The sequence below is a fragment of the Acipenser ruthenus genome, chromosome 4 (assembly GCF_902713425.1).
Source record: "Acipenser ruthenus chromosome 4, fAciRut3.2 maternal haplotype, whole genome shotgun sequence".
NCBI lineage: Eukaryota > Metazoa > Chordata > Actinopteri > Acipenseriformes > Acipenseridae > Acipenser > Acipenser ruthenus.
Window position 1 is genome coordinate 19,037,014 of NC_081192.1, and position 22,220 is coordinate 19,059,233.

At 37.9% G+C, this 22,220-nt stretch overlaps 1 protein-coding gene across 1 annotated transcript; it reads right to left on the reverse strand.

Annotated features, from left to right (window-relative positions):
- Positions 1-15,783: 15,783 nt before the first annotated feature.
- Positions 15,784-20,647, reverse strand: LOC117399911 (retinoic acid receptor responder protein 2-like). The gene is made up of 4 exons (XM_033999349.3): positions 20,287-20,647; positions 19,893-19,997; positions 18,389-18,490; positions 15,784-17,718 (listed from the first exon to the last, which is right to left on the reverse strand). Exons 1-4 carry the CDS (start codon positions 20,452-20,454, stop codon positions 17,593-17,595), a joined length of 501 nt encoding a protein of 166 aa, XP_033855240.2. The 5' UTR covers positions 20,455-20,647; the 3' UTR covers positions 15,784-17,592.
- Positions 20,648-22,220: the final 1,573 nt, after the last annotated feature.

Below are 22,220 nucleotides of genomic sequence, written 5' to 3' on the forward strand. Positions count from 1 at the left end.
GCCACTCAGAATTATTGCAAACATCTTAAAAAGGTACAGGGACAGTAAATTGGCAAAAGCTAATAGCCCTTTTAAGCTGCATAAACAAAGGACATTACAGGACTTCCAAAAAAAGGATTTTACCCTTTAAAGTTAATTTTTAATGATGTCCTGTTTAGCCAGAACATGTTATCTGGGATCTTCTCTAGAACACAAGTCAAGGTGATGGGACCTGTTACATTAGTAAAACAGCTAGAGCAAATATAAGTTTTGTCTCTGTCAAAAAAAAAATCTGAATTTAACAGTCCCATTGGCAGACATAAGAACATAAGAAAGTTTACAAACGAGAGGAGGCCATTCGGCCCATCTTGTTTGTTTGTTTGTTAGTAGTTTATTGATTCCAGAATCTCATCAAGCAGCTTCTTGAAGGATCCCAGGGTGTCAGCTTCAACAACATTACTGGGAAGTTGGTTCCAGACCCTCACAATTCTCTGTAAAAAAAAGTGCCTCCTATTTTCTGTTCTGAATGCCCCCTTATCTAATCTCCATTTGTGACGCCTGGTCCTTATTTCTTTTTTCAGGTCGAAAAAGTCCCCCGGGTTGACATTGTCTATACCTTTTAGAATTTTGAATGCTTGAATCAGATCACCGCCTAGTCTTCTTTGTTCAAGACTGAATAGATTCAATTATTTTAGCATGTCAAGTTCTGAACTAAAAGAAATCAAATGAACATGCATTTTAATGGAGTATTTCCAAATTGCAGTTCAGTTTTGTTTTTTTGGTTTTTTTTTTAAACTTGACCTCTGCCAAGGACATTTTATGACATTTATGACATCTCCCAGGTGCAGAGGTACCCCCAAAGTGTTTTCTGTTCCAAAGGGATATAAAAAAATTGCTAGTTTTGTTAGTTAAAAAAAAAATGTTACCACCCAGTACTCTATCATAACCTCTACGTTTTGCAAGGGTTTTGAAATTTTGAGAGGAGCCGTAAGCTGCGCTGCTATATAAACCCCTGCACTGTGCTTGTGGCTCAGTGTTGAGCTCTGAAGATGAAGTCACTGCTGCTTGTCTGCCTGCTTGTGGTCACATTGACTGTGGCTATTGCTGCCCCCGCGCAAGAGAGGTCTGGAACAAGGAAACAAAAGGTTGGTAGAAAGAAAATGTATATTAATGTGTATTAGGACACATTAAAATATCTCTTTAAAGTTTCTGCTGATGGGGTTTTGCTGGGGATGTTAACTAAAGGTAGGCTTCATTGTGAATATAGTATTTTTTTAATGTACAGTAGGTATGCGAAAGTGTTGCAAAACTGTTTAAAAGTAAATGAAGGGTCTTGTTCTTGAAAAGAGTGTCACATCTCTTTTGGAATTAAGTTGGGCGAGATAAGGAAATCCACAGTTTTGCAGGTTTTGTGAATTCGCCATACAGACTGTCAGATTCACATGTACTCATATATATATATATATATATATATATATATATATATATATATATATATATATATATATATATATATATATATATATACTCTAAACACACTTAAACTCAGGGGAGATGTTTAGGAGGACATAGAGATGGTTCGGACTCCTGTAAGTGGATTGTTCATGCACTGGGCTTGCAACGTATCCAGATGACTTTTAATAATCAAGAAACTCACACAGTCTCATTCGATTTGAAGTTTTAACGAATCAGAGTAGTATTAGTACCCCTTCGGTTTATTAAATGCTTAAAAATGGATTGAGTAGTTATAGACTACGACGAATCCCAGCTGACAGGCAATCTGGGAAGTGCAGTGCTTTAACAGGTATAATAGCATTAATACTTCAATACATTTATGGTTATAACATGTTTTGCCCTTAAGCTATGCATGCATAAAGCTAAAAACGCCCACCGCTAAATCCTAGAACATCCAATATATATCACTCTCCACAACTAAAACATAAATCCTATACCTTATAGCAATGCATCAATATAAAAGATATAGATTCAAAATAGTTCTTACCTTCCAAAATATCTATGGAAGTGTAGAATATAATGTAAGGACAGAAACTCTTCAAAGGCAAAGACTTCTAAATACGACACCAACAGCAATCAGCTCAATCAGAGATCTTCAGAGCATGGATCACAGCAGCTTGTAGTTAGCAAGTTGAGTGACTCTTGACTAAGATTTTACTTCTGTTTTTATACATCAGAAGTTACAATTCAATCTTAAGCATTAACCCTTTGCGGTCTATTTATTCAGCGCGTCTCAGGCGCGTCAGGTCCAATTTATTTTCACACGCGCAGTTTATTTTAGACACACTGTTTAAAAGTATTTTTTCACAGTAAAACAGGTTTAAAAGGCACTGCATATCAACAGGACACTCAGTACTGCATCTCCACCCCCGCCCCACCCTTTGTTCACTGTATTTTTCAGATACCTCTTCATAGTCGTTCATACCGATAAATCATCTCCTGTTCACTCGTTTTATCACCAAACTCCTCAATAATGTGATCCAAGTCATTATTTTATTACTATAACATCTCAAAAAGCTCTGCTGATGCCCCCTCCAGAAAAGCTCACTGCCTATTCCACCAGGGGCATGACAACCTCATGCATTCCAGGGTGCATCTGTCACAGACATTTGCAATGCAGCAGTGTGGAATACTCCCCATACTTTTAGACGGTTAATCGACTTAATGTCATAGATCCAAAAAACCATGGCTTTGGAACAAGAGTGTTGAGGACGGCTTCAGGGTCAGCCCTTACAGCATAAACATAGAGGTGAGTTCTCCCTCAATTTTTTAGCCCTAGCTACTTGTACTGGGTTCCTCATGGTAACGCGCAAGGTGACCTTGGCCGAGCCTTGTAGCATTCCAGTTGGTCTGCAATATTCCTTGCGACAGCTTTGGTATTCATACCCATGAGGTAATAGTTACATTTTGTCCTTGATAGGGAACGTTAGGTTATTATCATAACCCTGGTTCCCTGAAATATAAATGTAACCATTAACCTTCAAAGTCGCTGCAGCCATGATTGCAGCAGTCTTGAAGGAAAAATGTATGCCCTCGGGTACGAGCATGACAGGCTCTGACGAGCAGTCTTTGTTATATTTATGCAGGTTACAGGGTCATTAGGGATAAATACCCATGAGGTAATGGTTACATTTCTATTTCAGGGAACATTTTATCATTTCAGCATAATGATCCATTAAAATAACTTAATAAAATATCTAGAAATGTATTATAAACACATTAAGGTATAAGTATTTTAATTACTTAAGAGTATGACGTGGCTTGCCTCTAGTAATGTAACAAAAAAAACTACAAACGGTATCTTTAATAATCATTAAACATTAAACATTAATCATTAAACATGTTCATTATTTCAGTATACAAACATATCTTGAACTATGGTTGTTTTTCCTATGTACTTGACCGTGGTGGTGGGTGTTTTTTGCCAAAAACAGCTTTAAATTTGTGATGCAATGTTGTCAGATGTATTGACATTATGTTGATAATCAAAACAACAGGGTTCACAAACCTATACAAGGCCAGAGTGCCTGAGTTAACACAGTTCAGCCCAGATGAAACAGTCCATTTGCAATGTACAGTACTGGGTGGCTATTGGTTAGGCGTTCAGCAATGTGATGCAAATACCTGGAGTTACCACAAAGTGCTGACCTGAGCACTCTTGCTCATTTGCTATTCTGGGTTTCTCTCTGGGATGCTTGTACATTAAAGATGTTATATAAATAAACTGTAGATGGTGGTGGTGGTGGTGATGATTTCCTTCCTAATATGCAACTGCTATTATTTTCTCTCAACAGAAAAAATGTGCAAGGGAGCCTGACTCCCCACAGAAAAAATGTCAAAATGAGATTGGCTCGTTGGTGTTATTAGACAACTCAGAGGGACATGCTGCTGGGGTTCTGGATAGATTTAGGCAAATGGAACAGCAGGTACAGAAAGCAACTATGATGGAGTATCACAATTATTACTAATACTAAAGCGCCTCACACACAGACAGAGTGAGTTAGGATAGTTTTTCTCTAAATCTGCTTTTACCTGGCTTTGAGCTTACCTGCAGAGTCCTAAAGGAAGGAGGGAGGTTGTTTTGTCCTGGCGCTTACGATTCTCTAGAAAAGTTCAAAGCAAGCTCAAGACCAGGTAAAGGCAGATTTAGAGAGTAATGATAATAACTCAGCATTGGAGCAACAGAACCTAAACCCTAAATGTGTATTTCTTGTTTTGTGTATAATAAACTATGAAGGAGTTTCCATCGTAATTGTATGCAATGCACAGTTCCATACCGACATCACCTTAGACACCGTTGCTCGTGAAACATCAGCAAGTTGAGCTGTCTTGGTCACTGAAGCTCCTGCCGAACGCGACCCAACAATCTCCCCTCTTTCAAAGTCACTGAGGTCTCCTCTTGCAGCCATGCTACCCATAATTATAGGCAACCAGGCCTGTCCAGCATTTTTATACATGACCCTAAGCATGCTGGGATGTTATTTGCTTAATTAACGCATGAGCCACACCTGTTTGGAAGCCCTTGCTTTCAATATTGGTGTCCCTCATTTACCCAGGTGTTTCCATTTTTTTGTTCACTACCTGTATATATATATATATATATATATATATATATATATATATATATATATATATATATATATATATATATATATATATATAAACATTAGCTTGAATTAGTGTGTAATTTCAGTTCGTATAGTTCCGTTTAGGTAAAGCAGTAGGGGACCTCTTTGCGGCAGGGAGACTGGATTCCTTGAAGAACATGGTAATGAACTAATAGTTTCAAAGCCATGTTTGAAGACCAGGAGCTATGGTACACCTTCATACAACTTTGCAGCCATTTTGAAGGGACCACTTTGAGTTGCTAAAACTGTTGTCTTGAAGGGATTTGTGGAACAAAGGCAGTCCAGAGAGAGTTTCTGATTGGCTGGTCACATCAGAGCTGGGAGACTGAAGTGGAGGTGCCAAGCACTGTCTCTTCTGTCAGCCAAGCTGTGAGCAAATTACTATGATTAAATGCTGGAAAATGAGTCTGTCTCCCCATGTTTGTGCAGACTGAGTGAGTTACCTTGACTTAATTACTTGGAATAGTCATCTTAACTTAAAAATAAGCCAAGATGACTTACAACAGCCAGGACGCGAACCTGCGCTGCATGACTTGCCCTGCACACAACGCAGCTGTACGTTTTCCAGTTGAGCCACACAAAAGTGTTTTTGAGGTTAAGATTAATTTAAAAGCTTGGGGTTGTGATCATGTTTTGTAGCTGTTTCTGGAAGTGTGTATGCAGATGGTGATGCTGGAGGCAGCCTAGCCAGGATAGATAGACAAGAAAAGGTAGTGTATTGCAATTACCTTACTTTAGGGAACCCACATTAGATAGACAGACAGACAGATAGATTCAAATTTAATTTTTGTGTGTCCCCCTACATTTGTATGATGTTTGAAATCTTTTGTTATAATCTGTGTTCAGGAGATGCCATAGACCTAGGTTAGATGAGTCCAAATGTCTTTATATTGAGTTATTTGTTTATTTAGCAGACGCCTTTATCCAAGGTGACTTACAGAGCCTAGGGTGTGTGAACTATGCATCAGCTGCAGAGTCACTTACAATTACGTCTCACCCGAAAGACGGAGCACAAGGAGGTTAAGTGACTTGCTCAAGGTCACACAATGAGTCAGTGGCTGAGCCGGGATTTGAACCGAGGACCTTCTGATTACAAGCCCTTTTCTTTAACCACTGGACCACACAGCCTCTGTATAAGTTCCATTACCAGAGCTGTCCCATAAAAATGAACCATTTTCCTGCCACATTGTTTCTTTTACAAATCTCTATTTTATATAGGTGTTTTTGTTTTTTTCCATTTCTAGTTTTAAACTATACTAGTGATCCTGGAAGGGTAGCATCCTTTTGAGCAATGTGACTAATTAGGGTGATCAGTCACACTTGATTCAGGCACTAGTTTCTGACCACTTCACTCACCTTGATTTGACACTTTTATTTCCCAGCATCTTACAGGGCAACTCCCAACCCCATGTTGTGATAATATTTAAAAATGAATCGCATTAGCCTCTTTCAATAATTTTTCTTTTTTAGGTGGAGCGTACGAAACGCAGCAGGGATGTGTTTGGGTCTCGAACACCGTTAGATGGGAAAAAAAATGACCATCAAGCCAGTGCAGTGTGGAAGAGAATTCATGGCAAGACACCAAACGAGGTAGTGCATTGCTACTGACACGTAATGGAGACAGAGAATAGATCATGGATTTCTTTTTTGTTCAGTGATTTGTTTCTATGGATATCCACAGATATAGATATACACAGCTTTTTCAACAGCCTTTGTATCCCCACAACTCAGCAGTTGTTAACCACTTGTGACAAATAGAGCTCCCTCAATATTGAGGTTATTTATCATGCTGTAGTGGTGTGCAGCTGATCTGAAAGATGCTATGTTTGCATGGGGGGTTAAAACAAATGGTGGTGTAGCATTGCAGCACGAATAAGTTACAGTCACCAGCCACTTCACGCATACTTATTTCTAACTTGTCAGTTGATTGAAAATAAGTCTAACTTGGCTTGTCTAAGTAGTTAATTGGTTCTATACGCTCCCTTTAAAGACATAATAAACAATCTCATCCAGTGTCTGAAGGGGATTGAGGGGAGGAAGGGGAGGAAAGAAAAAGGAAGGGTGCAGAAACCTGGAAAATGTTTACACAATGAAGGAACGTAAACAACATGCATTCCAAAAGAGTATAGTTGAGGCTAAATTGTGGATTAATATAGTTGGTATTAATGAATGTTAATAAGAAAAAATAATTTAGTGTAAAATTGTACTTGACGGTAGGGTACTGCCTCTTTAATCTTTACAGAGGTGTCACTTTTGGAATCCTGTCTCAGGGCAGCAAGCGAAGTGTTATTACCGCCGAAGTGTTCTCTAAGACAAAGTTAGCCGCCAGACACAATATGAATCAATAAATAAATAAATAAATATGTATTACTTGTCATGACGCACGTCCATCAACATATGAAATGAACTGAATAAGTAAAAGAAAAGCAATAGGCAAGTGTATGTTTATAATCTGGACAAACTGACTTTAATAAACTGTCAAACTAAATTAACACAGCACCCCTACACCCATTATGAAAAATGCAGCAGCAGTATACAAGACATGCACATTATTTAACAGAATGATGAAGCAACTCACCAGAACTGGACACATTAAATTGCTTGGTGACTGGTGTCTGATTCAGGGTTTTTTTTTTTTTTTTTTGTAAGAGCTCGAACAATTTCCAACTTTTTGTAGCAAGAGAAACAGCGGCTCACTTTGCCGTTTTATTTGCATGCCATTTTGTAGCGATGAGGTGCACGCGTGGAAATCAAAATACAAAACTAGTCAGTGATATGATGGCGGTTCGGGAAAGATTTAATAAACCAATCACTCGCCAAAGACACTCGCGATGAGAAGTCGCTTTTGAAAAGACAGAATAAACCATTTTAATTTGAGTTTGATGATGATGAGCTATCAGTTTGCAAACCAGTACTGTATCCATTGTGAACGAATCCCTATCGGTGCCAAGGTGGTGTTCTTTTAAGCGAAGTTCCTGTTCCTTTAGCCGGATCATTTACAATGGGAAAAATCTGTTAAACCACAAGGGTGTTCCCTTAGGCGAAGTGTTCTCTTAGGAGGTGTACCTATATGTGGAGACTACTGTACTATCTTACCAGAAGGCTACCTCCCCTCCAGACACTGGAAAAGTATCACAAGACTTTGTCTGGGCTGCCAATCTCTAATAGGACAAAAAGGAGGAACTTCTAACAGTAAGTTAGCTTTCCTGTAGCCATTCCCTAGACTGCAGTGTTATGAAACATATCATTACAGAATCAGACGGAAAACATGTCACCTTGAGTTAGGCCATTTTTTTATTGTTTTTTGAAAATCCATGAAAAGTTCTTTAAACTTATCAGTTTTTGTTTAAAATCATGTTTTACATTGAATTTTTTGGAACTCTGAATAAAAGATTCATAATTGAAACAAGTTTGCAAATGCCATTACTATTTTTCAGATTCCTAAAATGAAACCATTGGCCCTAGCAACAGGAAAAACTGATTTAGCACACTTTGAAAAACAATATTGGCTGATATCACCAATATTAGAAAAACAGTCAGCTGTATCACAAAGACCGCAGTGAAAACATGCGTGGTTGTGGGATGACATCAGATCACCTGTTCCAATGAATAATAAGTTAAAATGCTTCAAATTTAACAAGCTTCATTAATATGCCCCTATCTAGGTCTATTCAATTATTCTAAACAGACATAAGCTGATGAACAAATAACACCATTTAGATTTCTACCCCATAACTCACACACTTGTATCAAGCAACTCAATCAGACACCATATATCTAGTGGCAGGTTTTGCCCATTTGGAGGATAAGTGCTTCTGATATGTTTAGAAAGGGAATGTATCTGTCTCTGTAGCTCAGATACAAGTGATACCTGACATTAAACAAACTCTATGGGAGGTTTTATTAAAATGATTTTCACCTCTCCACAGATTACAGCTGATCCTGTCCTAATGTGAAGGTGGATCAAACAAGTGATGTCTTGTCCTGCCAGTAGACGTGCAGAAGAATCACAGCAAAATGCATGTTGGCCTGATTGCCTGAACAATGTATTTACAAATGTAACTTTTCATTATCGGTTGCACTGCTTTTGTCTTAATTGTTTAACCAAATGTTTTTTTTTGTCTTTTTTTTTTTTTATCCCTGCACTAGTAAATCACATATCTGTGTTGGGATAGCATATACAGCATGCTCGTGCCGAAATAAACAAACATTTAAATAAAGAACAAAAAATCATTGTTCTTGAGTTTATTTTGGTGTCTCAAGGCTGTTGAAATGGGTATTCTTCTTGTGTGTGTGTGGGTGTGAGGGATGGAGGTTGGTGGGAGAGTATTCATTTTTGTATCCATTAAAAAGAGATTTACTAATGCTTTTGATAGCCATTTTGTTGTGTTCACAAAGTTTTAACACAAGAGTAAGTACTTGAAAACTTAATTCAATCTTTAAAGATTTTCTGACCTGTAATTTAGTCCTTCAGCCACATGTCAGTAGATTCAACCAAAGATGTGTAATTAACAACAGTTAAACAATTAGATCCATTACCAGCTTTGACACGATGGATTAACACCGAGAAAAGGCTGTAGGACTAAAGCATCATGCTTTAAATGCAATTTCTTAAAAGCTTAATTTTTTTCAATAATTCAGAGTTCACAAGTGGAGTTTTTATTACATAAAAATATTGGTATTTAATTGAAGCATTGTTAGATGGCTATTACTGTCTTCTTTCATGGATCTTTTGTATTTCTGTTATTCACATTTTTGTATTTAAATATTTCTTCAAGATATAACAATGACATTTACAGTGTGGTCCTGAACTCTGGATTACTAGCCTCTTTTAGGATCTTTAAAATACATATTCCTGCTTGAGCGATATTTAAAAAAACGTATTTTTATGGTTGCAATCTGGTATTTAACATCAGGGAAATGATTCATTTATATGCTAGCAAGGGCTAACATATCGGCTATTTCAAGTTGCAATAATATCAGATATAAACCCAGTGACATTTTTTTTAAATCCAATATGAATAAAAAATGTTACAATGCCTTGTGAAACAGTGATTTAATTAACAAAAAATCAACTGTAGGGTATATGCTAAAACAACTTTAAGATCTCCTACAGTAGCTTGTTTTGAGAAAAGAGACAAACTGAAACCAACCCAAAAAAGCGTCCAAGACTTAAAAAAATGTTATTGTTTTTATCCCTGAACTTCTAATAAATACAGTAGAATACATGTTTGTGTTTGAATAAAACATTGTTTGGTTTGATGGGGTCATCAATCTATCATAACAGATGGATTTCGAAATACATTTTTTTTTAAGACAGACTGCTTTTGACAGCTATTTTTGTTAGTGTCCAATCCTTTTGCTGTATAATGGAACCTTGGCAACTGACTACAGATAGAGATATACTGTACAATACCCTCCACAGGGAGCCCCAGTACTGCCAAATACTTGTTGGCTGTGCAGTAGATATGCGAGAGTTTCTAAACGTTCTTGGCTTTATCCCGGGTTTAAAAGGCATGTCATATGCAGACAGGCTAAAATAATTGAATCTATTCAGTCTTGAACGAAGAAGACTATGTGGTGATCTGATTCAAGCATTCAAAATTCTAAAAGGTATTGACAATGTCGACCCAGGGGACTTTTTCAACCTGAAAAAAGAAACAAGGACCAGGGGTCACAAATGGAGATTAGATAAAGGGGCATTCAGAACAGAAAATAGGAGGCACTTTTTTACACAGAGAATTGTGAGGGTCTGGGACCAACTCCCCAGTAATGTTGTTGAAGCGGACACCCTGGGATCCTTCAAGAAGCTGCTTGATGAGATTCTGGGATCAATAAGCTACTAACTACCAAACGAGCAAGATGGGCCGAATGGCCTCCTCTCGTTTGTAAACTTTCTTATTTCTTTATGACATTAAGCAGTCTGACTGCGGGCCTCCAGCTAATGAATCCATAGAAATGTTGTTTGCATTACAAACACCCCCCCCCCTTTTAGATATATAATGGTGCATGTTCTTGTTGGGAGAAGACCATGAATGCATACATTCCAAATAACTCCAAGCACCTAAAAGCAGCATTCATGTTAATGAACTGAATTGAGAGAATACTTCTGTATTTCCAGACCGTAGTTTAGGAACCACGGCATTAATGTACATGTTAAATGTGTCACAGAAGAATGAATTCAGTTAAAGGATAAAGGGTGCTATTCAATTAAGCTTTCAGACATAGGAGGATGTTGGAATAGCAAAACTGCAAATGTTTTTAAAATCCCTTTTGTTACCACTTTTTAGCACCAGTAATATCACTGGTCCCAGAAAAAAAGTGATGATTTTTATGGGTCCTTTGGCTTGTATTTTATACTTTTTTGCAATATGCATATATTTCAAGGCAACGTTATAGAATAAAAGTGGTATGAATTCACTTTATTGTGCTGCAATTTAGTTTCACGCCATTAGTAGAGCTTCAGTCAGAACATGTGACGTTACCACACAGGAATTGTTTCAATACCAGGAAGAAAAAGTTAGCTTGTTTTAAATACATATCTAGAGCAATTTTTAGCAATATTTCCTCAGTGGAAAATATGGACCCTTGTATCATTTAATAAAAAGTGTGGGCCTTCGTTACAGTAGTGTGACGAAGAATTAAAAACAAACCCCTTTCAACAGTGCTCTTTTATTCATTTTACATTCAACAAAACATTGTCATTACAGGTCAACTAAACAGAACAGGCTTACCATTGACATACGTTTTTATTCAGGCTTTTTTCAGAAGTAGACTATCCAAAGGCTTCCCAGTTTGATATGTTGCTTTTATTTCTTGCCTGTTTTAGAAGACCAGAGTTCATCATTGTTTATGTAGATAACCAAGTTGCCATCATATCACCAGGGTAGAGTTGCGGCAATCCGGCTCCTGTGTGCTGGTATGCCACATTGCAGTGTTTTCGTTATTGTACATCACCGGGTTGCAATTCTCCTGCATGATAAAACAGTGAGCATCTTTCTTTCCATCAGTACTGCTTGCCCTCAGTGACTTCCATCCATATACAACAAAATGTCCATCCTCCTTTAAAAGATGTAAATTAGAGTACACGTTTCAGGTACAACATGCTAAATGATTATGGGCCCTATTCGCAAAGCTGAAACTAAATATGTTTTCATGTACGAATTTTGCTATTTCTAAAGAAGCCAACAACAGTCAAGAACACTTTCATGAACATCAATAGTAAGACAGTGATCTAAAAATTGAAGAGAAAAAAAAACACCCAATTAATTATAATAAGCTTTGTATTGTAATTATAGTTGCAAGGATGGACCGAGTACTAAAAGACATACAAGTATCCGCTATGATTACTAATTATTTATTTTAAGTGCAATGCACACAGGACAGTGAAGGAATAAATGGAGATAGACAGTTTTCAATTGCAATTCAGCCCTTAGAAATAACATGAGTATGTTTAGCACTACTATGGGTTAGCATCTGCATAAAGTCTATTACTAAACTGGTAAACATTCAATGTCAACTGTGCTGTATTGTTGTATTTTAACATTACTTCACCCCAGCAGTTAAGTGTTAATATGAATGAATGAATGAATGAATGAACGAAGTCCCACCTGGAAAACAGCCCACGTTTTAAAAACACACGTTGATTTGCAGATTGTAGCACCTAATACCATACTGTAATTTCATTACACCTGCAATAATGTCTATAATAATTAAGAACTCTGCTTCAGCATTATAGTGCCCTATGGCAGCAGTATGTCAGCACCATGTTTATATAAGTAATGACATGTCTTAAGATAAATATAGTGCAAATATAGGAAATGACCTCCGGCTGATTAACGATGACCTTCATTCCCACTGTCAATCCCATTCATTGGCGGCTCCTCGGGTGTTCGTGGTGCTGTGATCCAATACCAGTTCTCAACCCCCTTCGTTAATCCAGTGTTTTGATTGGTTGAGAGAAGCTGAACAATGTACAATGTTTAATAATAACAAGCGCACAGAAAGACTGCTGTTGTGTTTTCATGCGTGAGCTAAGTGTTCTTGTGCGTAGTGCCCGGCTTCAGACAAGTCTGTCAAACACGGCAAGAGAAGGGTCATGTTAACCACCCAGCTGCCCATTTATTTGGGCAATTTCCATGTTAAAAATGCTCTTTTTTTGCAGATTTTTCATTCTTAGCCCTCAAATAAGCAATTTGGACAGTTTTCAAAACAATTTTTGCTATTTTTTTTAAATACACACTTAATAATAACAATGTGTTTACAATTGTAGAATTATAATTTAGATCACAACATAACATATTTTTTTTTTACAAAGGCAGTACTATATAAGTATAAATAACATTTTTTTTTTACAATGGCAGCATTATAATAACATTATAATACTTGTGCAGGCATATCACTTTTTAGAAATAATTTTTTGTGTGATAGATTTCAAAGCAGACAAACTTCAAACCCTCATCAATACTAATGTCTTTATCTAGCACATATACATCAGAAAACTTGCATCGCTAATTGTCAATCACGTCATATACAGTATCTTCCCCAGTTTCAGGCACGGGTGTATAGCGCTGTTATATGAATTATTATCTGTGAAGTGTAGGTACAATAAATAAATAGATTGTTTTGACCAGTACCAAACCTGACAAGGCTTCCCTACAACCTGTAACACCAACAAATGAATAAAGAAATCTCCTTGTTGTATTCTCTGTAGATACACAGTCATCCATGTTTCACTTCCAGCTGTGTATATGTTAAGGGCAAAACCCAGTATTGTGGCGAGTCTAGTTTTGCCCAAGCCAATCTAGTTTCGCCAAGGGCTTCTGGGCGAATCCCGAAGTTACTGCTCTTTATCGGCACTCGCCCGCGTCCAATTGGGCGAATCTAGATTGGCCCAGAACTTGAAAAGGACGACTGGACGAAACCTGTTTTTTCAACAGTTTTCACTGAATTTCGGGGATAGCCCAGGTGAGTCTAGTTTCGTCCAACGTTTTAAAATCGATGCTAGGCGAATCTGGTTCGCGCATGCCATTCATTTGGGCGAGTCTAGTTTCGCCCAACGCTAAAACATCAATTCTGGGCCAATTATTTGGTCAAGTCTAGTTTTGCATTTCTGCACTCTCCTCTGCCGGGGTATCTGCCTCGCCGCTACTCTGACACCAGTGTAGCGACGGTGTGCTGGGAACCCCCCTTACCTTCAGGGGGGTTCTCACCATGTGAGTCAGAGCAGACCCCCGGCCAAAATCTGTCCTGTCGCAGCTCCTGCGCTTATCTTACCTCACTCTAGACTCTGTTCTACTCTGCCTCTCTTTCAGGATGTGGCCACTCGTGCTGAGTCCCATACTAACCTCTTTGCTTTGACCTTATTTCAGGTCCCAGGCAACGTGACGTCTAGGCCAATCAGGGGTTTTACGAGCGCCCCTTACAGAAGTCTCAGATGCTGGGTACCTCTCTCTCTCATCTCCTCTCGTGTCCCGGCCTTCCGGGACCGACTTCCTCTTGAGGGGCGGCTCTCCGAGTCATAACCCTCGTATGTGTTTTCGGTTGCTGGGTCCTCTGCCCCCGAGATGTGTCGGCATTATCGCCCTCAGTCAGCGACCATCTTTTCTATCCCGTTTCGGTTGCTGGGTCCTCTGCCCCTGGGATGTGTCGGCATCGTCGCCCTCAGTCAGTGACCACTTTCTGTCCTACTAACTGCTCCTTTCTGCTTCTTCTGCCTTATCCTTCACCCCAGCTCATGCCCTGTGAAATAGTGGTTAAAACCACTCTTTTTTTTATTAGCTCTCTCTCCCAAAAGGTTAAAAGTCAAAAAGTCTCACTCCTCCATACCAATCAGAGTGTGGCATACAGTGTGCGATTCCACCCTCTGACAAACTGGTGGTATGCAGCACAGATTAAAGAAGCACGTGCTGGACAAGGGAAAGAATGTGTCTGATGTCAAAATGAATATGAGAATGGCAGTGAGTGATGAAGCCAACTTGCTTAAAAAAATGAAAAGCATTTAGTAATCTTTTCCAATTACTGATATCTTAAAATTGAAGGGCCATATAAGAACGATAAATATTGTAACTCATTTTTAGAAGGTCTTTGTTGTTCTCCAAGTTGCTGCAGTGACATTGTAGATCCTATAACTAGTTACTGTAAATTAGATACTGTTTTAGCAGACACATTCCATTAAGTAAACATGTATTTGAATGTTTTTTAAATTAAAAGCAGAAATACAAAACTGACATTTTTCTTTGTGAACGTGCTAAGTGATAAATGCCAATTCAAAAACCGTCAAAATCCACCAAGGTTGCAAATCTGCAAATTTAATACTAGCCAAAATTCCCTGTTATACGGTACATTAGTTGCTTAAAGGATTTCCACTATCTTATTAGAAAGGTACTGTTTAGCAGTGATCTGTACATTCTACTGTGCCCCCAGCATTTGAATAATGCTTTACATTACATTGATCTGCATGTGATTAAATACATAACCTTTACAGTAAAATAAGGGTTACTTACAATGTATAATGGTAATTAAACCACATATATGCATGCGTGTATGTATAAACATTGCATATTTAGCGGTAGCCATTAAAAACCTGAAGCAAATTTGAGTACATTTTAACTCATTTTGTATCTTTCTACCGACACACAAACAACAGTGCCTTAGTTTTTAAGGTCTGTTAATAACGTTTGTTAATATTTATTATGGGTGGGGGGGCATTACCAAGGTACTGCACCCTGGTGGACGTAACGCCCAATGCAGCACTGCCAAGATCAACAACGGACCACATTTGCATCACTCTGGCAATGCTTTTACAACTTGAGCCATTGGGGACCCCTCACTAACACTTGTAATGGTAATTTAACTGCTGAGAGATGGGGTAGCATTCCCTGCTCCGATCACTGGTTGCTATGAAGCCCAGCGGGAATTGTCCTTCCAATTTCAATAATAATAATTATTGCGTGCTAAGGTTATCCCACAAAAAAACCCTCTCTTCTCTATTATCCTCCCCTACCCTCCCAAAAACCTACCTGTCTCTATTCTTCAAATACACTAATTTCCGGGGACCAACTTACAAGAATCTAAAGAAAGTATTCTTTAGTCTACAAACTACAGCATAGGAGCAAATTGCATAAAAACAAAACAAAACAAAAAAGAAAAAAGACAAGCATTCCATCACAATATTTTATTTTTATAGAACACTTTATGTATATATATATATATGTGTGTGAGTGTGTACATTTTTATTTGAAAATATATTTATTGCAGTTTATTAAGGGAGAGTATCACTAAATTAAAACAATTAACAAGTGTTGGTAACCTTGATACCTAATAAAGCTGTTCATTTTCAAATCATCTGATACAGGGGATAATTTACAGCATTCAAACATTGCATGTGCACAGCCATGTTATTACAAGGGTTCAATCAGTCAAAAAGATTCAATATAAGTTGACCAGAAGAAGATGTTACATAAACAAACATGTTAAACAAGACACAATATAAAAATCCCTTCATGTGTCGCAAATAATGTTATGTCCCGTAACAAGGATATTCCTTTCAGAAAACTGGCCTTTGCCCTTGTTGTTAAATAAGACACACTGCACAAGTAAATAGTGTGATTGTTGCTGTAAAAATAAAGTTTCATTATTTTGAATTTAAGTTTGGCAGGGATGGGGAAAAAGGGATCATTATTACCGTATTTATGACGGGTATGGCTGTGAGTTTTTGCATATTTATTTGGGTTTTAGATAATTTTTTTTTTATTAGATAACTAAACAGAAAGCAGTACCATAACAGCTTTAAAAGTATGCATATAACGTCATGTTTAAACAAATTTAAGTGCATAGGAAGCTGCACTTCATCTTGAAAGTTTGTTAAGATTCTCTTTAGTACCGATATGTGGATGTCATGCACTATGGATTTGTACATGAGCATGAAGGTTAACTTTATTGACGCCGAATGGAAACTACAGAGTGTGAATCTGGGGACAATTCCTTTTCATGAAGACCATACGGAAACCAGCATAGTGCAAGGTGTGTGAGACATTCTTGAGCAGTGGAACCTCAGCCTTACTTTTAAACAACCTCTGAGGCAGACCAATTGATATGACATAAAATCAGGGCCCCTCTTCATTTTGGCCTGTACAGAAATGTTACAATATCTGATGTTGTCTGTGAAAGGCTGTGTAACTCAAGGCAGTTTGCAGCATTTGGTGTTTTGTAGTATTGTACTACTTCAACAGGGTTAGACAATAAATAACATAAACCCTGCACCCAGTTCTGTGTTTCAGAAATACCATGATTTACATGCTTATAAATAACCAGGTGCCAAGAATTTTAACAATCAGACCTCTGTTCAGTCTGTTCTCAACCTGTTCAATAAATTGATACTCCCCTACAGCTGTCCAAACAACGGGTTACCAATTAACGACCTACAGACACACGAGAGAATTATATTCCATCAAACACTCCAATAATAATCATTCTAAGTTTTATATCAACCCAACTGGTTAAATTCCAGACACCTGGGATTTAACCCCTTAATGAGGGGAGCTCTGAAACTCAGGGCCGGGTGCAGGGCTAGTGACATTGTCTAACCCTGCTTTAGTGAGTTAATATTTCAGGGAAATTGGAAAACAAATCTTTTACGGTTTATGTGTCATGAACATTAGTACAAAATGTTTGTTGCTTTTAAAATAGCCCAATGGTGACCATTTAATTCAATATAATACAGAGAATAGGGGTCCTTGTTTCCAGTAAAACATTCAGTATCTATATGTGTATCTGCTGTCATTATAACTGAGTTTGACTCCTGATTGCAGGCAATTTTCTATTATTTTTCTTTCTTATATCAACATCATTCACTGAAATTAGAGTGTATTTAGTGTTGTAGTCTGTTTACTGTCTGGACATGTACTCATGTACTGCTCTATACTGTTAATGTTGACATTTATACAACTGTTCCTTTGTTTAATATTATCTAAGCGATCAGTTCTAGATCATCTTTTGGAGAAGAAAGAAGCATTGCACTAAAAGAGCCTGTGAAATATGGCTTGATAGAAGCTTTAACTCTATCACATGCTCCCGTCATCCAGTCAATCCTTTTCTAAAAATGGAAACACAATTAAAATTAAAGACATGCTCCATTTTATTTAAACACGACACATTTTCATTTGTAATTAGATCGGGTTGTAAAAGGCGGACACAAACTGATATTCCGCTTCAGAAAACAGCGGTTTAACCTTACATAACTTTGCCATACCCTTCATTATTTAAATGGACCAAGGATTTAAAAATATAACAGTAAGGCAACTTCCAAATCATATTCTTTAGCACAGGCTATTGATAGTATAAAAACAAAAACATCAGTAAACATCTAACAATCATCTGTACTTGCTGTCTATTAATATGTACTGTAAAATCACGACAATAGACGCAACAGCTGCACAAATACATGAGTTAAGCCCATGTGCTAGTATGCAGGACTAGGCTATTTTAGAAAAAAAAAGTCGATGAGAAAGAAAATTGTGAAATTCTAAAAAAGCTCACACACCTATTTGCGCGATTACACAAAGATTACTGTGCGTGACCAAAAAACACTGTCAAACAATTGGATATTTAAATAAAAAATTAAATAAATAAATAAATAAATGATAATTGGTCACTCTAAATTAAAAAATAAATAAAAAATAATAAGTGTGGTCGAAATTTGCACTATACACCCGTTACTCCTCTTGTACTCCGCATGCAGGGGAACATCTACCTACTATTATTACCTGATTTAACCCTTCTTTTGAAGTGCAGTCGATATACCTCTGTGCGTTATCAAAGTTTCCATTATCACGAACTGCAAAACATGCCTTGCAGACTCTCACTAGCTGTGAAACAAATGAAACACATAGAAACAATGCTAAGTGAAAATGTTCAAAGTGTGTAAACTGTTCATTTATGTTAGCACGTTTGGCATTATTTCTATTTGTGTTTATTTACAACCTGAAAAACCCTCGTTACTTATCTGCTCTTATAGAAATGTCAATTTCTTACCTGTTAAGCTGTTTTGACAATAAATTCCAATCCAAATCACTTCCCTGCACGTAAATACAGAAACTTCCCGCCATTGATTTCCTTCCAGTAGTCAAACAACTTTGTATAGACATCGGCAGCGAAAGCTCTTTTAAGAAGCCGCATTATGCAAAATGGGTAAGGTTTGGGAATGGGGGAAATCTTAAGAAGATGTTTTTGTGGTAATTACGTGTTTTATTTAGGTTGCAGAGATGTATAAATTAGGTTTCTGGTTTTGTATTGTTGTTCAGATTGTACTTTATACGTTAACATACTAATTTAATTTGCTTTGGTCAATGTACAGCTATGCTCAAAAGTTTTGCATCACCTAGACTTTTAGGAATGTGATATCTTTTATCCTTTAGATAAACTATATGAACATAATTTAGATCTTTTATTTGACATCATGTAATCAAAGAAACTACAAAATTATATTGCAAAAGTCTACTGGTGTAGTGTTATTAAGTGGTACATTGTCTGAATGTTGAACCCTTTCCAAAACTTGTCCTGTGTAATGCCAAAAAGTGATACGTTGTCATATTGGAAGTGGTACGCTGTCAGATTTTGGTACATGTGCAATCAATTGCAATCTGATGGGTGTTTTCCTATTGTCAAACACAGGTACATTTGCCATTAATTATACAATGCGGCATGTAATTAAATATGTTAACGTAACATTATTCACCAGGTTTCATTCAACTTTATAAAGCAAAATTGGTTAATTCTATAGGGTGATGCAAAACTTTAGCCATTGCTGTATGTATAAACTTTCATCTGCTCACAACTTCTTTGCATGTAGGCTAATAATTGACACCTTTTACAGGGTGGCGTAACTCTAGGTATGCATATTTATTGAGTTAGTTCTATAGCCCTGTTAAACCCATGGATCCTGGCCACTTAGTTTTGTTTTTTATTGTAAGTTTAAAGCTTCTATTGTTTTCCCATACTTTGTAATCTGTAAACTAACACGTTACAAAGCATCAATATACACTAGAAGTTCAAATTTAAAAGTCTGGTGAAGAACATAAAATTAATATTACTGAACTCTTTCTTTTTTGTGCAGCATTTCATTTTGCAATATTTGGTTTAGCATGAAGTTTGCTTTCACTCCACTGAAAACACAATTCCATGCAAGGACAAAGTTGATTTGATTTGACCCCTTGACTGGCTTAGGCAGTAAAATCCTTTTTACAGAGAATCATCAAACCTGATACCCACTCCATTCGGTAAGATTCTGCAATCTTGTTCAGCTGGTGCTGTCTTGGGACAGTTGGTCTGTTTCACAATGACGTCAAAGGTATAATAGGTCCCAGCGGAGCCAGCCTGAATAATAAACCAACAATGTATTAGTCTGCAGTCTGTAAGGTACTGTGCAGGACTCCTGTGTGCTGCAGAGCTGCATGGACATCACCAGACATCACTAAAGAACTGAAAGCACCCTTATTGACACATGGTTTCATCTTAGCAAATAATCTCAGTATTTGCCTAGGCAAAATGGGGTCTACTGTAATGATTTAAAAACAGCAATTGTCCTAATAGCACCACCCTAAGCACTACCATGCTCATTTGCAGACCACTGTATTTGTATTGTCATGGTGGGGACTCCGCTTACCTTTAACCCCGTGACAGGAGACACTGACTCCAGACGAAAAGCTTTTGGAATTCTAGCTATTGAGTTGAAGTACTTCACAACAATGTCAACGGCTTCTCTGTTCACTTCATCAGTAGAAGCCACCATGGCTCCTGCACAGAATAACAAGGCTAGCAGCAGGCTCTTCATCTTCCTTTCACAGCTACGTCTACTCACACCAAAACTGAGATCACATCGCCGTAGCTTTCCCTGATAAGTCTGTCCTAGTAAAACATTAACTTTGCTTTTAACTTTGCAGTCTCCACCAGTGGGTAGCAGTTCCTTTGCCCTGCTGTATGAATGTCCTTCCTCCAGCCCTGCTGATAGTGTATTAGATTATGGACATGAGTCTGGGGAAGACAGTCCATTACAAACACTGAGTAAACACTTTCAAAATATAGCCATGTTGACATCATTTCAGCTAATGTCTTTGTAAACTGCAGTGTTGTGTCATGCCCTGCCATTACGGATTATGACCCCAGCAGACAAAACTAGCTCTATAAGGACGCTCTGTAAGTGCTTGCCTGGGTAAGCTGGTTTGTGGCCAGTGTACGTACTGTTATACTTTCACCAGCATTAGTCTACTGATGCAGTGTATTTGTGTACGAGGTGAGACAATGGCTCAAAGTGTTCAAAAGCATAAAAAGGGCAACTTTACTGAAGAGGAGACTATAATAATAGCTGAGAATGGGGGTGTGTGACAAGGCTGGCTGAGTGATGACATCAGACCCCGGAAAGGAAACACACACAGGTCGGTGAAATGATGAAGGCGCTTGCTTGCGCCGGTTTATTGAAAATAAAAAGGTTGAGCAAAACAGAGAACACTGACTGCACAAACAAAAAACGGCGCATTGGCCAAAGTAACAAACAACGTGGACAAACCAAACAAGTATCGTGTGAGCGCTCTCGCACGAGTAGCATTTGTTATTTTTGTTTCTCCTCTTTCTCTCCCGTTCTCCACTCTCGAACACACAACCCCGAGTGAGTGAAACGTGCATCTATATATACTGTCGTGCCAGGATTCAATTACTAATTAATTATTCACTTGAATCCCAGCACGTGAATGAATTATGTGCAACCTCGTGCTCACATATTAAATACTTTAAATGCACGTGAAGTGAAGTGCAATTCCCGTGCCTACATACAATTATACATTTTAAATAACTCGTGCTGCACACACCCATTTATATCCTGTGCAGCCATATCTATACACCAACATTAATACACTACATGCAACATATAACACACAAATGCACACAGGGGCGGGGCACATTGCCACAGGGTGATGTTAGGAAACAAGCAAAGTGATTTGCAGGTGCAAAACCCCCATAATGCTGCTGTAAATCGTGTTTAGCAGCCGTAAAGTCTGATTTTAGCGGCAGCGTATGTAAAGAATGGTGTTCACCTGGCGTTCTGCACCCGCTATCAAATTTGCACTTTGCTATCATTAATCCATTAAAATAATATTGAAATGCATTCAAATGAAGAAAAGACCATGGAATTGGGTGGGATCTGGATACTAAGCGGGTGCAAACATTATAATGTGATGTAAGGATTTTGCCTTGCACTTAGGCAATTGCTGACCCTCCAAAAACTTTACACCTCTTATACAAGGTGTAAACCACTGTAGAAGTGAGTAACTAAGAGCTGTATAAAAGCACACACCTACAGAGCCCTTGCATTGGCTTCAGGATGGCTGCTGTGGTACACTGCCTGATGCAGCGACAGTTGGCTCTTGTTGAGGAGAGACAGAAACACATTCAGAGGAAATGGGCAAGACAAAGAAGACCCTGCATATTCAATCCCATGGTCACTTTGTTTGGGATGCTGGAGGATGCAGTGCTAAAGCGTTATCGTCTCACTCCGCAGGTCATCCTAGACCTAATAGCTGAACTGAGGGATGAGCCAGACCCCCG

Excerpts from the sequence above, each read along its gene's own strand:
- LOC117399911 (XM_033999349.3), bottom strand. The coding sequence starts at position 20,454 with ATGAAGAGCCTGCTGCTAGCCTTGTTATTCTGTGCAGGAGCCATGGTG. Across the intron at positions 19,998-20,286 it reads CTCCTGTCACGGGGTTAAAG|GCTGGCTCCGCTGGGACCTA; the intron begins GTAAGCGGAGTC and ends TTTATTATTCAG. Across the intron at positions 17,719-18,388 it reads CAAAAGAAGGGTTAAATCAG|AAAAGGATTGACTGGATGAC; the intron begins GTAATAATAGTA and ends TTCCATTTTTAG.